The sequence below is a fragment of the Ylistrum balloti genome, unplaced genomic scaffold (genome assembly GCF_031769215.1).
Source record: "Ylistrum balloti isolate Yb309-2 unplaced genomic scaffold, AGI_CSIRO_Ybal_v1 Utg369790, whole genome shotgun sequence".
NCBI classification, from domain to species: Eukaryota; Metazoa; Mollusca; class Bivalvia; order Pectinida; family Pectinidae; genus Ylistrum; species Ylistrum balloti.
In genome coordinates this window covers 1,040,471-1,055,175 of record NW_026781974.1, presented here as the reverse complement: position 1 = coordinate 1,055,175, position 14,705 = coordinate 1,040,471, and the positions used below count along the sequence as shown (strand labels likewise).

Below are 14,705 nucleotides of genomic sequence, written 5' to 3'. Positions count from 1 at the left end.
CAAAATGGGAAGAAATGAAAGTAGATATGAGTCATATAGTAGATAGAATAGAAAAAAAACTCAAAACAGATCTTCTGTATTTTTATTGCAACAATTTCAATCTTTCACTTACCACTGCTGAACTTTAACCAAATCAATTAAAGTGTAATCTGGGTGTAATTTTTTATTTAAATATAATGTTAAGAATGCCGTAAAGATAATAATAACGAAAACCCCGTCAAAATCCGTCGCCCCAGTGTCGAGTTATTAAAGCTCAAAGTTGTCGATTTTCACCTGTCCGCTCAGACCTAATCAGCGTAATCGTCATTTCCGCGGAATCGAGGCGCTTCTAATAGTGACGTCATAAGTTCAACAGAAAAGGCAGCCAACATGACTGACAGCGACAACGACACCGCACCTGATAGCGAATTGAACATGAGTTTTGAGGAGTCTGATTATGGTGTGGATGATATTTCTGAAGACGGAATCCAGCCCTACCTATTTGAACCGGAATTACAAGACGATGTATCCAGTGAGGAGGAAAATAGCATCGTCATTTAGACGAACTCTTTTCGGCGGAGTCCGATCCATTGCTTTCATTACACTATACCGGATTGGAAATGAAGTTCCGTCGAAGTGTTTTGAACATAAATATGAATATTTCGTTGGACCTTTCCACATGTTTGCCTTCTTCCTGACAAACTGAATCCATTGTTTGCATAAATCTGGCCTATTTAATGGGAAGGCATGCATCGACACCCCATCCGTGTTAGTGTCCAAGGGGAATTTTCGTTGTTATTATTATTATTATTATTATTATTATTATTATTAAGAGATTAGCGTCCTCTATTGTGGCCTTTCGGCCTTTCAGAGGACGAGAAAAGATAGGAGTGAGTAGAAAGGGTACAGTATGTAGAAGACAGGAAGGGAAAGGGAGGTAGAGAGGGGGGAGTCGCCTGTACCTAACTCCTAACTTAGCGTCGCGTAGCTATAAATTTGAAAGGCGACTTGGGGGGCCTAAAAAGTCATTAACCGATGGTGCGACCTATGGTCTGCTTCCGGTGATCCGGTTATCTTCGCTGCGCGTTCCGTCTGGACTTGGAGAGGAGGTGGGGATGATAAGGGAATTATTTGGGGGATCCTTTTATGGCCTATGTTATTAATCCAAATGTTGTGTCACCTCTAGATAAGGGTGATTGACTTAATGAGCCAATCATGAGGGTCTTACGGCTGCCCGGAGGCGCTGGCCCTGGGGATTTATTTAGATATAAAAGGTTTGAGGAACCTGTTTAATTGAGGTGCACTTATAATTTTTAATTCTGATGCTATCCTATTTAGTTTTATGCTCTTAATTAAATCATCAAGGTTATATAGTAGTTTCTAGCCTATACTGGTACCTGTGCTAGCCTTGATGATATGTTACTGAAAAAGTTGTGCATAGCGCACTTAATCTGGTGAATTCCTATTCTACACGCGTTGATTCCGCGGGAATCAAAATAAAAATATAATTTGGAAGGTCTGTCCAAAAATTACATTATCCCTAACTTAATCTTACCTACTAGTCTAGCTAGAGCCCCTGGACCGGCTTGCAATAAGCCTTCTCTTTTACGAAAAGTTCAGGGGGATCTTTAGCGTGCAAAGGTGGCCCCTCCTTCACACGGGACCCGACATTTTAAAGTCCCATCCGACGGACTGTATATTAGTGTTAGTAATTAGTGCAGGTACAATTTATTTTTGTTGTCCAATCATATCTCTTGATTTGTGCTTCCTCCTTCCGATGCTCTTTCAATTCTACACAAATTTCCTCGTTCACAATATACCACTCCAAGCCATCAACTATTGTTCCACTCGACATTTTTATAGTGAAAGTGCTTGTTAATGGTTATGATAGGGGCGGTAAGGGGGTCCTAGAGTAAATGTGCTGGGGTTTACCTATATTGGGCGAGTTGTCTTCCATTCGTTCTATACTACGTTCCTTATGTATCTAGAGGGAAGATGGGTGGGATGGGAGCGAGGCTAGTCTTTTGTTTTTATGCTGAATTTTGTTCTTAATTCATAAAATATCCAATCCCTTATTATAGCTTGCCTAATTTGTATAATAGGGTCCTTATTATTCCTAATCCTGGTCCTCCGGGGTGTGTGTGTGTGTGGGGGGGGGATTTGTGGGGTTATAAATTAACCTGAGTAGTATGTGTTTTGTTAATTTAGTTAGATTTAATTCAATAGCATCGCCGGAACCGGAAGTACTACAGGAGCCACGTCGGGTGGCCGGACTCCCCGCCTGAGACCAGAACAAATCTCGATGTGTTCTAATTTGTGTTCTTTTAATAAATCATGAATGTTATAGTTAAATGGTGGTTTGGAGTGTTGAGTAATTTTATCTCGATAAATTTTATCTGTACTTTCCTCTATCATAAGGTTGAATGGTGATTCTGGACCTAAACATTTAGTGCGAGCCCAATATTTTAGGATCAAATTGTCTCGTCTCAATTGTAGGGGGAGCTCTCCGCTTTCTGCCAGTAGGCTTATTGAGGGAATATGTTTAAGAGCACTTCGTGCTATTTTGAGTGCTTTTAATTGTATTCTATCTAGTGCCTTAAGTGCATTATGTGAGGCCGAATTGTATACTTGACAACCATAATCAATCTTCGATCTTATCAGCGCTTTATACATGGTGATTAATGTGATTTTATTGGCTCCAATTTTATTACCTTTTACGATGGACATGGCGTTAATTACTTTTTTTACATCTTTTTATAATATACTTTATATGAGGTATCCATGAGAGCATTCTGTCAAATATCATACCTAAGTATTTGCTTTGGTTAACGAAATTTATATCAGAACCACCTAGAGTTAACTTGGGAAACCTGTTTCTTCTAGAAAATAACATTGCTACTGTTTTCTCTTTTGAAATTTTAAACCCGTACTGATTGGCCCAATCATGGATGGCGTCTAATGTTCTCTGGATAATGTTTTTACAGTTCGTTATGTTGTTACCTGATGCCCAAATGCTGGTGTCGTCTGCAAATTGAGCCTTAGCTGCCTCCTTATATTTTTTGGTTTTAAGGCGGACATGTTCATGTAATTTGTTAATGTATATATTAAAAAGTGTCGGGGAAATTACGCTCCCTTGGGGGACCCCGTTATCTAATGTACGCTCTTCTGATAGTGTTTCATTTATTCTAACTTTGATTTTTCTATCTTTTAAGAAATTATATATAAATTTATAGATATTGCCTGTTAGCCCTGTATCTTTAATGGTTTCTAGTAACCCTTCGTGCCAAATTAAATCATATGCTTTTTCTAAATCTAAGAATACCGCTAGTGTATGTTGTCTTTTACTTAGTGAGGTTTTAATTTCCGAGGATATTCTAATTAAAGGGTCTAGGGTAGAGCGATGATTCCGGAATCCGCTCTGGGTGTCGTCTATTATATTATTCTGTTCTAAGAAATGTTTTAATCTATTGTTCACCATAGTTTCCATAGTTTTACAAAGATGGGATGTGAGAGATATTGGTCTATAGGAAACTGGTTCTTCTTTATCTTTGCCTAATTTTAAAATGGGAATAATTACAGCCGTATTCCATTCTTTAGGGTAAATGCCTTTTGACCAAATCATGTTTATCAAATCTAAAATTATATTGTTAATTTTATCTGGGCATTGTTTAAGGATTGAATATGAAAGATTATCTATACCTTGTGATGTGTTTTTCTTCATTTTTAAAGCTTTGAGATAATCGTTTACCGTAAATGGGACATTTATAGGTAAATCGTTATTACCTGGATCCTTGATTTTGCTATCTAGTTGTTGGATCTTAACTTCTTTATTTTCAAGGAATTCCTTAGTGCAGTTGTTGTTACTACTAACACTTTGAAATTGATTTACGAGAATTTCTGCTTTTTCTTTATTTGTTTTTCCTTCTCCATTTTTCCCTAGGATCGTGATTTCTTTAGTCGGTATGCCCTGAATTGCTTTAATTTTATTCCAGACTTCCTTAGCATTAGATCTATCATTAAGCGAGTCACAGAATTTAGTCCAATGTGCTTCTTTATGTTTTTGGCAGGTTTTTTTTAATTTGTTTTTAACTGTATTAAAAATTCTGAGATTAATTTCAGATGGATCTTTTTTGCATATGCGTTCCCATTTTCTTCTGATTCTTTTGGCCGTATCACATTCCGAATTCCACCAGGGATTATGTTTTCTCTCCTTAACTTTGCCCGAAGTTCGAGGTATTGTTTTATGCGCTATTTTAACTAAACTAGATGTCAATTTTTCATTGTATTTATCGATGTCTAGGTCGAATATTTCATCTTTATTTAATTGGTTACATGAAGATTTGAACTCTGTCCAGTTTGCCTTTTCAAATATCCATCTAGGGGGAAATTGAATTTTGTTTTTAATCGGTTGAAAGTTAAATTTAGATAAAATAGGGTAATGATCTGAACCTAATGTACTATTACCCACAACCCATGAATCTAATTTGGTTGCTAGCTCTGGAGATGATAGGGTTAAATCTAGCACTGAGGTTTTCCCGTTCTTTTCATTGATCCGGGTACCTTGATCTGGGTCGTTTAATACTATGAGATCTTGGTCATTTATCCAATCCTCTAATAATTGCCCCCTTTCACAGTCATGGTTACTTCCCCATAGAGAGTTATGGGCATTAAAATCGCCTGAAATGATGTGATGTCTATAATTTTGAAGGATGGACGTAACATAATCTAGATCTGATTGATTTAACTTTAAGGATGGACTAATGTATATATTGAAAATGGCATATATATCTTTATCAGAGTGAATCTCCACCCCTATAATCTGTATGTTTTCGGGGGCTTGAATTTTGATATTTCTATATGCTATATCGTTTTTGATGTATATAGCTTGGCCGAAAACTCTGTCGTGTGTTTTGATTGGTTCATAATAACCTGTTAATTTAGGATATTTATGCTTAAGGCTAATTTTAGTTTCTTGAATCAGTAAAATATCAATGTTTTTGTCGACATCTAGTAGGTGTCTTAAGTTGTTTAGGTTAGGTTTAAGACCACGGGCGTTCCAGCTGAGAACAGATAGCCCTCCCGTGGTCTTTTTATCAGCTATCTGTGTATTAGTCATGATTATTTAATTGTTTGTTTTAAGAGTGAGGGGGTGGGGTGGGGTGGGGGGGGGTTGTTAATGTGTTTGGGTTAGGGGGTTTATTGTTTACGTGTTTTCTTTTGAGACCTGGTGTTGGGCCTGTAGAGACTTTCGGGGGTTTGAGGGGTAAAAGGGATTCTGCGTTTGGATTTTTTCTTTTTAACAATTGTAGAAGGGGGGGGGGATGATTGATTGTAGGATGTAGTGTGATTGGGGGGTGTCAATTGTTTATCAAAGTTGGGGTGTTAGGGGTCGAGGGTTCACCCTCGGAGTCTGTGTCAGTGGGGGAGGCGGACATGTGTTCAAGTTTTGAGGTATCGGCTGATCTTAGTGTAGTAGGGATAGACTCTAGTTCCTTAAGTGCTGTATCTATGGTGTTGTTAGGGGGGGGGGGGGAGTTTGCTGGAGTTGATGTGTGTCGTTGACTTTCATTTTGGTTGATTAGATAAGACTGTTCAAATAAACTAAAATTTTGCTTGTCGCTCATAGACAGGTTGCCGAAACTTGGGTTTATATCTATATCCATTTCCAATTCGTCCTTAACTACTTTCTTTATAGTATTGTATGTTTCCGTTGTGTCTAGGACGGACGAAAAGGTGACAAACATGGTACTGATTATATTTATTAGTTGTTTTTTGGTCACGTTTTGGTTTAAGTTCTCGGATGGTGTCTGTTTGATATCGAATTGAAGTTTGAGGCATGATTCTGTATGGAATGTTTGGGTGTATGATTTTCCTTTAACGGTTTCAGCATATGTAACAGGTGTTTGAGGTGTGGGGTTGGAGACCTTAACTTTTCTAGGGATGTCTGTATGCGTGGTTTGGGGAGGGTTGTATGGGGCGACCTGGAAGGTGCGTTGTCCGTATCTGATGTTAGTGGGGGGTGAGGGGGCCACGAAATGTAGGAGAACGGTTGTGGTGGCTTTGCCTTTCCTGTTCATGAACCTAGTAGCTCTCTCTACGTAAGGGCTTAAGAAGAATTTCATATGCACAAAAGTCGGGATCGAATATATTACTCCTAGGCTCCCGGAGGGTGAGTTTGGGTAGTATCTGGGCCTGACTGTTTTTTTGTTGTTTTTCTTCTGACTAGGTTTCTGGGGCGGTTTGTTATGGCCTAGCGGACGATTTGACTTCATGGATACTAAGGGCCCCTCTTAGAGTTATCAATTAAGTGCACATCAGGAGAATGACTCCTGAGGGCAGGAATTGGGGGAGGGGGGGGGGGGGGGTTGAGCCCCGCCCCGGCCTGTTGGATATCCCCTGTTGCCTTTTTCCTGTCAATATTTTTGTAGGGTCTTAAGTCCCCGTTTTTAGGGGCTGGTTTTAAAACTACTACTGTCATGATGTTATTCAGATTACTGACGAAAATATGGGAGGATATATAATAAAAGGGAACTTACTTTCCTAATGGTATGGTTTATACCTGGGAGGGGTGTTCTAAGAATATGGGGAGTATAGTCTAATTTACAGTATTGTGAGTATACAGTATTATGAGGGGAGGAATTTGTTAATAATTTGGTTAGTGGCCTACTTGTTCATTGTTTTGTGCTGTACTTGACGTAGGACCAGTAGAGGTCGGGTACACAGAATACACAGAATACACCGGAAAGTTCACTATTCAAGATGTGTCGCTAACAAAATACTTCAGGGGTACACAGAAAAATCCACAACACAATACACTACACAATGGATAAACACAACTTTTACACAACACAATCCGTAAGTCCTGGGTCTTCCTTCCCGTCTTTCCCATCTTCCTTTGGATTTATCCTAAAAATATCCTATACTAATTTGTCTAATATCTTCCTGTCTGAAAAAGATGCTATGCCCTAATATCACTTTTGTGATATGTCTATACTAAGCTACGCTAAGTAATATATATAATGTACTGAGTACTATATATATATTGTGACTAACTAGCAACTATTATCACTTAGTGATATGTAAAGCTTAAAGCTTATCTAACCTAGTTGTCCTAATTTACTCTAAACCTAGCTAATTACCTGTCCTAGTCCGGGAATCTTGATCTTCTGCTGGGCTGGCGGCGAACACGTCTGACGACTGCGCTAGTCAGTGAGGTGTGTGTGAGGGAATTTTCGTAGCACTCTGGATATATATAGATAGGGTGTCAACAACCAATAACACCCTCCGCATTTGACTGGTTTTTACCCTCGAACTGGTACGCGTCTGTTGTTAGCCGACAGGCGTGTCGTCTCATCATTGTTTTTTCAAGCCACAGAGGCGCTAAGTACCTAGCCTGGCACAGGTGTGATTATGAGTTTAGATGACATCTCTACACATAACCTATTCCATAGGTGAGAATTTATCGCCATTTTTGTTTTCATTAAACTTAAATGATCTAGAACGATTTTTTTTATCGAAAATAATGTTAATCCTCTACAAGAAATAGAGACAACATGACTGAGACATATTCGTTTGTATCTGAAATTGTTCATTATATTGTATGCTGATGACACTTTCAAAAATACTGTGAAACATGGAAACTGACTGTCAATACTCAAAAGACTAAAGTCGTCATATTTGAGAAAAGAAAAAGTAGAGGTACTTATTCATTTACTTATAATAATGAGCCCCTAATGGTTGTAAATTCTTATTCATATCTTGGTGTACTGTTTAACTATAATGGTACGTTTGTAAAGGCTAGGACCCAATTGATAGAACAGGCTAGAAAGGCATTATATGGTCTATATAAGAAAATAAGAAATATTCCATTACCTGTTGATATCCAACTTATACTATTTGATTCACTTGTGTCACCTAATCTATTATATGCATGTGAAATATGGGGATTCGAGAATGTAACTAGTGTTGAAAAAATACATCTACAATTTTGTAAAAGAATTCTTAAACTGAGAAGTAATACCCCAAATTATATGATATATGGGGAACTTGGTCGTTATCCACTAGAAATTGATATTAAGACTCGAATGGTGACTTTTTGGTATAGAATTATTACAGATGAAAATAAATTATCATGTATACTCTATAATTTAATGAACAAACTTCAGTCACAAGATCAAATCGATTTCAAATGGTTGAAGTCCATAAAGTCAATACTAGATAACACTGGATATAGCAGTGTATGGAATAACCAACATATATGTACTGTTGATAGAATCTTTTTGAAGTCTAAAGTTAAACAAAGATTAATTGATCAGTTTATTCAAAAGTGGTACCACGACACTGATATTTCTTCACGTGGAGAAACTTACTCAATCTTTAAAAGCAAATGGGAATTAGAGACTTATTTAATTAAACTAAACCCAGAAGATAGAAAAACATTGTGTAGATTTAGAACATCTAATTGTAAGTTACCAATCGAAACTGGTAGATGGACAGGTGTACCTCGCCAGGAAAGAATTTGTTTATTATGTGATATAAATATTGGCGATGAGTATCATTACCTTTATCAATGTGAAAACGACTATATTAAAGAAATACGTCAAAAATACTTACCTAAATACTATTACCAACAACCAAGTGTTTTGAAAATGAAAGGAATGTTCACTATTTGTAATGCCCCTTTACTTCGGAAAGCAACAAAATTTATACAAAAACTAGAAAAAAGACTTAGTAAACTCTGAATTAATTGTATGTATCTAAAATTATATGTAAGTATGTATGGGCATGTATGTACACGTATGTATGTATGTGCGTGTGTATGTATGTATGCACGCAGCATTACATGTATGCTGGTGTGTATGCACATTTCACTATGTATAAATATATCTGATTATTTGCAGACAATAGGTAACAATGTATCTGATTGTATCTGATGATTGACCTCCTGTTACACACTTATGGTGTGTCTGGAGTGATTAATAAAACTTGAAACTTATAGTACTACTGTATAATAGTAGTACGAAAATTCTCAGGACGAAAATACCCGGGACGGATTTTCTTCGGTACGAAAATTCCCGGGACCGTTAGGACAACCGTACGCTGCCCACCGCTTCCCTCCTCGATAGGAAGCCATTTTAGCGGATTTAAGAGCTAATTCACCGACCCCTCGTTCACTACCTTAAATATTGCGACGATGTGAAGTGCTTTCACGTAAATAAACAAAGAAATTACGCCGGAAAATCCCAAAATAGATCACAATCACATGTAGCACAGTAATGCCAATATGGTTGCATCAGCAAAATCGTTGAACTTATGACGTCACAGGTTTGGATGCCCGAAAACGAGGTCAACGCCTCTCAGCCAAAGGTGTGTTTTTCAGAAAAGTCGCAATTTCTCAGTAACGGAACATTCCACGGCATTCGCGTTTTCGGCAATGTGTATTTCATGTGCAGAACTATTTTTTAAGCTCAACATAGCTGACCTCTTATGGTACACTTTAAGACCAGGTAACAAATACCCTGTCAAGTTTATATTCATATATTTCAATATTTTGAACTTGTTTTTTTCAACGTCGCCAGTAGTGTGATAAGAAGCAAATGATTATATATGACGTATAAACGTAGTCTATGGAATGCCGTGAACGCGAAGCGTGGTCTACTGTCAAACTGTAAGAGCGTAGAACGCGTCTTATCATAGCAGCTGACATGGAACATCATACTGGCGGACATTCAGCTCGTCATCTAACAATCACAACATTACCACACTTGGCCATAACGCTTCCTCTGCCGAACTGACGTCACTGAATTACAAAAACAGCACTGTAAGGTTATCCAAGTCAACTTTACACCATAACATGACCGTCACTGATATCAAGGTGAACTCTGGACTCGTCTGTTTCTACTTCTTTGGAAAGTCATTATTGGTGAATCATATACTCAACAAAAAAAGAAAGGTTAACATGTTTCCTTGGCGAATACCTGTAAATGAGTGAAAACAAAATGACGTTTGTGCAATATTAGAAAATGGTAATGTTTTACATTAAAAAATCCAAGGGGGTTACCAAAATCATTCAAGCGTGAAAGTCTGTATTAGCGAAAGAACTGTACGAGGTTTTCTGCGACTAAGTTGTGTCTTCGCTTGGATTTCATAAACATTCAAACTGACAACTGTTCCTTAGATCCTTAGGACTTAGAAAACACCGAATCTTGCTATCTATCAACTTTATCATTATGCCCCGGCTGTCACAAGTACAGAGAGAAAGGACTGTAGGCATGATCCAGGCTGGGGAGTCTCGCCGTCGAGTTGCACGGCATTTTAGTTGCAGTGTTAAGACAATTTTCCACTTGGTAAGTCGTTTAAACCAAACTGGGTCAACATCCAATCGTCCCCGAAGCGGCCGACGCCGTAAAACGACCGCCAGGGATGACCGTCGTATACGATTGATACACTTGCGCAATCGATTCGTAACCGCAGTAGAGACTACAAGGACATTGTTTGGGCGTCGTGTGTCTCCCCAAACAGTCCGCAACAGGTTGAGTGCCTACCAATTGAAAGCGCGGCTTCCCTACACTGGACCCAATTTGTTGCGACGTCACCGTAATAATCGGCGTAACTGGACCCGTGTTCACCGTCGCTGGGCCTTACGACAATGGAACAATGTTCTGTTTTCAGATGAGTCCAGGTTTTGTCTGCAACACGGTGACGGAAGGCGCAGAGTGTGGAGGCGACGAGTGGAGCGTTTTGCGAACTGCTGCGTCGCAGAACGGGACCGCTTTGGCGGCGGAAGTGTAATGGTTTGGGTGGTATTTGTGGGGGGACTCGTACCAGGCTTGTTGTGTTAAATGGCAATTTAACCGGCATTCGATATCGGGACGAAATTTTAAGACCAGTGGTTCTGCCATTCTTAAGACGCCATGGCGTTGGCGCCATTTTTCAACAGGATAACGCACCAGCGCACACCAGTCGCGTCAGCAGAACTTTCTTGCAGCAGAATAACGTACAGGTGTTAGATTGGCCATCTAAATCACCCGATTTGTCACCGATTGAGCATGTCTGGGACGTTCTTGGGCGACGCGTGAGGCAACGTCAAAATCAGCCGTCAAACTTGAAGGAGCTGGCCCAAGCCTTGATCGCTGAATGGAACAACATATCTCCTCGAATTATCCGCCGGTTTACGAGTTCCATGCGACGACGCTGCAATGCTGTTTACTTCGCAAACAGTGGCCATACCCATTACTAATGGTGTTACCTTTGAAATTGACTCCAACGTCCTTTACAGTCGAATAAAATCGACTGAACGCAAAGATTTATAATGAACCATGACTGCAGTTTTATCAGAATTGATCAATTACTTTATTCGTACATGATTGGTAAGGATTTATAAAGGGGTTAATTAATTAATCACAGAATAAGGTAGTGTTACCTTTCTTTTTTGTTTAGTATATATACATCTCCTACACCATACTAAGAGCACAACTCTGTGATGATGACAAAAACCAGGTGGACGCATAGCGGGACGTATTTAGTGCAAATGTCATAGCTAAGTACGAATTTATTGATTTTTACTTATAGCCAAAGTATAAGCTGTTGTTTTTAATTTTTACAAAAAAGCGAGACAACTGAATTATCAAAAACAAACCACAATGTTGCATTGATTATTGGGTCAATTTAATTGCAAATGATAAAAAGAACGTGTATTATGAGTCTCTTATATTAAAACTGCCCTGCAATTCATTACAAAGTTGATGATGCAGGACTGGTAAGGGCGGAACAGAAAGAGTATTGATTGGTCTATATAATTAAGGGACGTGGATTATCGTGGCGGAGAACATAACAATATTATCAACATGCTAAATGAAATATATAATAATTGTCCGTAGAACAGAAGTAGTAGTAAACTGGGATCGTCACTGCCCTACTTGCCGCACCATTAAACCGCGATAAACCATTTCTCGCCACCCCAAACCCACATGCCCCTTCCAGCATTTCTCCGTCATATCTATAAAAGCAAGAAAAACCCAGTCCCGCCATATCTATATATCTATAAATTTTCGGGAAACCCGGTCCCGCCATATCTATAAAAGCAAGAAAAACCCAGTCCCGCCATATCTATATATCTATAAATGTTCGGGAAACCCGATCCCGCCATATCTATAAAGGTTCGGGAAACTCGGTCCCGCCATATCTATAAAAGCAAGAAAAACCCAGTCCCGCCATATCTATATATCTATAAATGTTCGGGAAACCCGGTCCCGCCATATCTATAAAGGTTCGGGAAACCCGGTCCAGCCATATCTATATATATATAAAAGCAAGAAAAACCCAGTCCCGCCATATCTATACATCTATAAATGTTCGGAAAAACCGGTCCCGCCATATCTATAAAGGTTCGGGAAACCCGGTCCCGCTATATCTATAAAAGCAAGAAAAACCCAGTCCCGCCATATCTATACATCTATAAATGTTCGGGAAAACCGGTCCCGCCATATCTATAAAGGTTCGGGAAACCCGGTCCCGCCATATCTATAAAAGCAGGAAAAACCCAGTCCCGCCATATCTATATATTTATAAATGTTCGGGAAACCCGGTCCCGCCATATCTATAAAGGTTCGGGAAACCCGGTCCCGCCATATCTATACAGGTGCGGGAAACCCAGTCCCGCCATATCTATATATTTATAAATGTTCGGGAAATCCGGTCCCGCCATATCTATAAAGGTTCGGAAAACCCAGTCCCGCCATATCTATAGAAGTTCGGGAAACCCAGTCCCGCCATATCTATAGAGGTTCGGAAAACCCAGTCCCGCCATATCTATAGAAGTTCGGGAAACCCAGTCCCGCCATATCTATAGAGGTTCGGAAAACCCAGTCCCGCCATATCTATAAAAGTACTGGAAACCCAGTCCCGCCATATCTATAAACGTACGGGAAAACTTTCGCGGCAAAACAACATACAGTAAAAAGTACGGCAAGCCCCGCTCGATTTAAATGTCAAGGGGGTTAAAATTCTGTTCAAATATCCTTATTAGGTATTTATGTACAAGGGAAGAAGTCCGTTTACTAGCATCACTTCTACTTTAGCACCTGAAATTTAAACAAAACAAAACCAGCATAACCATAAAACCCCAGAAAGTATTATGTATCACATATTTATAAATAAACCTTGATACGATAATAAAAAATCTTATTCCAAATAAACTAAAATACAAAAATTTACCTTCCATTAAATATAACAAGCCTAAGAAATCATACATCCAATCCTATAAAATAATTTTCAACGATCTAAAACCAAAACCAGAAACAATATTGAAAAAATCACTATTACTATCAAATCTAAAACCAAAATCACAAGATCAACACCTAGATAGAATAACCACAAATCTACGCCCAAATTAAACCAACATGACCATCAAAACCTATAAAACAGTTTCAACATTCTAAAACATAACCAAGATACTGATGCACTATTCATTAAAATAGATTGCCTTTACAACAAAATAGCCATCAAACCAACCTAACACTGGTATTCATACACACCAATTATCTATTACACAGAAGTCATCTAAAACTAACCAAATCATTCACACCGACCATCAAACACAAAAAAAACGTGCGCTCCATTCTTAGCAGTTCATTCATTACAATCATAGAGGATGTACAAAGACAAATATTAAGAAAGAGTATTGCTGGTAGAAAAGATGTCGACTTTAGAAGTCACAGATCATTAAATATTATCAAGATTTTATCTAAACGGTGGAAGATATCATCGCAGTTCCCTTGCGGATAGGGTTTAGAATATATCCGCTGTGTCCTACTGCATGTGGTAAAAGTCCACTAAAAGGGACAACCTATCTGCCGTAGGTTGCGTCCCGTTAGTACTGGGAGAAAGGATCCTGGTGGTTGAGGGGCGGTTATGTGGTTTGCGCTTTATTCTCAAGCAATCTCGCATGGCCTTCTCCCAATACATTACTTTGGCTCTATCTCAGTAAGACGGGTGATTGCGGCCCTCTATGATCAATCGGCTGGTCATTCCAAGCCCTTGGTCAAGTGTAAATGTTCATTTTTTTCTTTTTTATTTCACTCGACCGTATACACATCTATTTTGGAAGTTTCATTTTACAGTTGAATTCCAGAAGGCGGTGGCTTACGAGTCAATACTACCAGTGTATCCTTGGCACTAGGGTAGAGGAGATCCGTACCGTTAGTAGTGCACCCTTTTTGGGCTCCGAGATGAGCGACGAGCATTGGTAATGGGAACCTAAACACCTAATTATGGGCACAAAAAACAAAATAAACAACCTTGTCCTTCATCATCCGACTCCGAAGATGACCATGATTTCAACCAGTTCATCGTCATACGATCGTTGGAAAAGGATAAACCAATGTCATCCGTTTCACCATTTGTTATAGAGAAAACAATCCTATTAACATGCGGTACTCCAAAGAGCTTCAAAACACTGCGATCTGGCGAACTCCTTTTGGAACTAGTCCGCCAGCAACAGGCCAAGAACCTCTTAGGAATGATAAAGTGTTTTGACAGATTTGTGCACATCAAAGGGCGTTATACGTTGTCCATCTCTTCAGGGAGAGAGTGAGGAGAAAATACTCAGTTACTTCAAATAAAAACAACCGAAGGTCAACCATGTTAAACGGATAAGAGTGAAGAGAGAAACAATTTTTAACAGTTTAGTGGCAGGAGGAATGGAATCAATATACCGGTAATAAATT

The 14,705-nt window shown here is 38.9% G+C and overlaps 1 protein-coding gene across 1 annotated transcript in view; it reads left to right on the top strand.

Moving 5' to 3' along the window:
• LOC132544318 (uncharacterized) overlaps positions 1–540 on the top strand; it is a 32,964-nt gene extending 32,424 nt beyond the window's left edge. Inside the window, exon 14 of the mRNA XM_060207894.1 lies at positions 461–540. Coding sequence (XP_060063877.1) covers positions 461–540 — 80 coding nt within the window. The remainder of the gene's footprint in view (positions 1–460) is intronic.
• Positions 541–14,705: the final 14,165 nt, after the last annotated feature.